The 2,474-nt window shown below is 37.8% G+C and overlaps 1 protein-coding gene across 1 annotated transcript; it reads right to left on the bottom strand.

Annotated features, from left to right (window-relative positions):
- Positions 1 to 577: 577 nt before the first annotated feature.
- LOC149236835 (alcohol dehydrogenase 1-like) lies at positions 578 to 1,803 on the bottom strand. Its single transcript, XM_089369050.1, has 4 exons — positions 1,764 to 1,803; positions 1,457 to 1,593; positions 1,257 to 1,303; positions 578 to 980 (listed from the first exon to the last, which is right to left on the bottom strand). The coding sequence occupies exons 1-4, from the start codon at positions 1,801 to 1,803 to the stop codon at positions 578 to 580; spliced, it is 627 nt and encodes a 208-aa protein (XP_089225176.1).
- Positions 1,804 to 2,474: the final 671 nt, after the last annotated feature.

Genomic DNA, 2,474 nt, shown 5'->3' with positions numbered 1-2,474 from the left:
CAGGGGTTCTGCGTGGATATTTCAATGAAGTGCCAATCTTTAACTCGGTCGAGTACTAATAAATCATTTTTACAGGTCGACTGTTCTATACAATGGGTGTACATCCTACAAGATGCAAAGTAAGTTTTCCATTCTTTCACGCTTCTGTGTCTTTTAAATTCTGTTGTTTATGGAACCCATGTGTGAAAACCTCATCCTTGAAGTAGATTTTCATGCGTCTTGACGAGTCTGTCCTTGGCTGTCTCCACACTTCGATAGATGAATGGAGGTACAGCATTGCCTTCCTTCCATCTATTGAATATGCATCCTGGGTGCCTGTTGATGTAGCCCCTACCTAAACTGGTCTAAATCCGCTTAGTATAGGCCATACCCCTTCGTATCTAAAATTACATTCAGGTGTAAAATGGGCGGTTCCTAAATGGTTAAGGTAGTCGGCATCCTCACTTTTGTATCTGCGATTCCACAACAAAATAAATTGTGAATAAGAATTTCAATCAAGGGAACGATCATGGATGATTTTATTATTAATAGTCCAGGAAACCATAACTTTAGAAATTGGATAAAACAGTATACAATGTCAATTATATCCTTTTAATGATCTCTTTTTCACAATCATCAACAAATTACCCTCAAAAAGTCCAGAAAATGATTTACCTGTTGAAACCACACAACTGAGAATACAGACTTTGTTAAGAGGAGCCTCTGGATTAATTTGGGCAACACAACTGACATGCACAACTGTATACTGTCTGAAAGTGGATGTGCCAAGGAAGTGGTAAATGGGTTTCCCATTGATTGAAAACCTCGACTTCCCGTCATTTATCATAACCCCCCTGTCAGTATTAATTCTTAGAAGATCACACATGTTGCTTTCGTCTGACTTGCAGTGTCTGCATTCTCCACATTCTCCAGTAAATAATGGAAGCACACAGTCACCCTCCTTGAGGTCAGTCACCCCTTCTCCAACACTCTCAACAACTCTGTGTCAAGCAACAGACCTATAGTTAGTGACCAATGAATTACAAGAAAATCATTGTCCCTTTTCCCTTTTGAAATTCTACATGATGCCTGCTAGTATGACTAATTAATTTCTTTGAAATCCTACATGCCTGCTAGTATGACTAATTAATTTCTTTGAAATCCTGAATGCCTGCTAGTATGACTAATTAACTTTTTTGAAATCCCACACGCCTACTAATATGACTAACTAATTTTTTTGAATACATAGAACTCATGGGCAAGAGCAGAGTGCATACCCAACTGCTTCATGTCCCAAAATGCGGGGAAAGAGAGGAGTTTGGCCCTGCAACCAAAGCAGTATCAGTATCAGTCATTCCATTTCACTGTTAAAAGCAATATTTGTATGTGTTATACAGTACAGTACAATTGGAGATGTGTAATTAATATCCTTCCTTCAAATTTTCTTGATGTTTAATGATAATTATTCATAGCATACCTTTGCTTCCCAGAAATAAAGGTCTGTATGACACAAGGCAGTATAATGCACTTTGATTCTCACTTCCATTGCCTGTGGAGGAGCCACTTCCACTTCTTCAATCTTCAGAAGCTCCCCTGCACCCCATGCAACAGCAGCTGTAACAAAAGTACAAATCAAAATATATCAGATTTCAAGAAGCATAAATTGCACACATACAGTTTGCATAAATCCAGCTTAACCCTGAAAATCAATTTTTCCATGAAATGATATACATGAAATAAAAAGAATGTGGCCATGACTCCTTGCACTGAACTGAAGTAGTTACCTTTGCATTTGATAACCTGGCCTGCAGTACAGCTCACCATTTTCCTTTCTGCCCAAACAAACAAACTTACTTTTGCCTTTCGCGTTGGTGTTACAGGAGGCAGAGATGGATCCTTAATTTATATTCTATTTCCTTTGAAATTGCCTTGAGTGAATGATGTTGAATTGCTTGTTGATGTAGAATCATTTTTGATATCTTGACACCGGGTTTGATATCTTGAAAATCTTCTCCACAGAGTTTGGGATTGCCTATAAATGCCTCTCTGAATTTACTCAAGCTACTAGGGACTGTTCTAGATAGTTGATTGTTTGATAGATTTAGGAAACTAAACGTAAGGTTGGCTAAAGATGCAGGGACTTTCCCCTTGAGTTGATTGCTGGATAGATCAAGGTATCTGAGGTTTTGAGATCACCCATTTGCATAGGTATTTCCCCAGAAATATCATTTCCTTTCAAGTTAAGCTTTGTAAGTTGTTTCAGAGACCCAATACTCGACGAAATGTTACCAGAAAGTAAATTTACTTGCAAACCCAATACATCAAGATTATGTAACCCATAAAGCGCATCTGGTATACTTCCTGAAAATTTATTATTGCTAGCATTGAAAACAGATAAAAGCCCTACCTTGGCAATCTCAGATGGAAGCTTACCTGAAAATCTATTACAGTCAATTTGTAGGTTAGATAAATTTCTAGCATTCCCAACATCTTTA

The sequence above is a fragment of the Pinus tabuliformis genome, chromosome 8 (genome assembly GCF_031772625.1).
Source record: "Pinus tabuliformis cultivar Carrire ecotype Pingquan chromosome 8, CPIR1, whole genome shotgun sequence".
Classification (NCBI taxonomy): domain Eukaryota; kingdom Viridiplantae; phylum Streptophyta; class Pinopsida; order Pinales; family Pinaceae; genus Pinus; species Pinus tabuliformis.
Note: the sequence above shows the minus strand (reverse complement) of the source record. Positions and strands in the feature narration are given on the sequence as shown.

What these genes read in the sequence shown, in the direction of transcription:
- LOC149236835 (XM_089369050.1), bottom strand. Translation starts at nt 1,803, where the DNA reads ATGGTGAGCTGTACTGCAGGCCAGGTTATCAAATGCAAAG. An exon ending in CCAGGTTATCAAATGCAAAG is followed by an intron (nt 1,594 to 1,763) that starts GTAACTACTTCA and finishes CTTTTGTTACAG; the next exon opens with CTGCTGTTGCATGGGGTGCA. An exon ending in TTGGGACATGAAGCAGTTGG is followed by an intron (nt 981 to 1,256) that starts GTATGCACTCTG and finishes TGCTTGACACAG; the next exon opens with AGTTGTTGAGAGTGTTGGAG.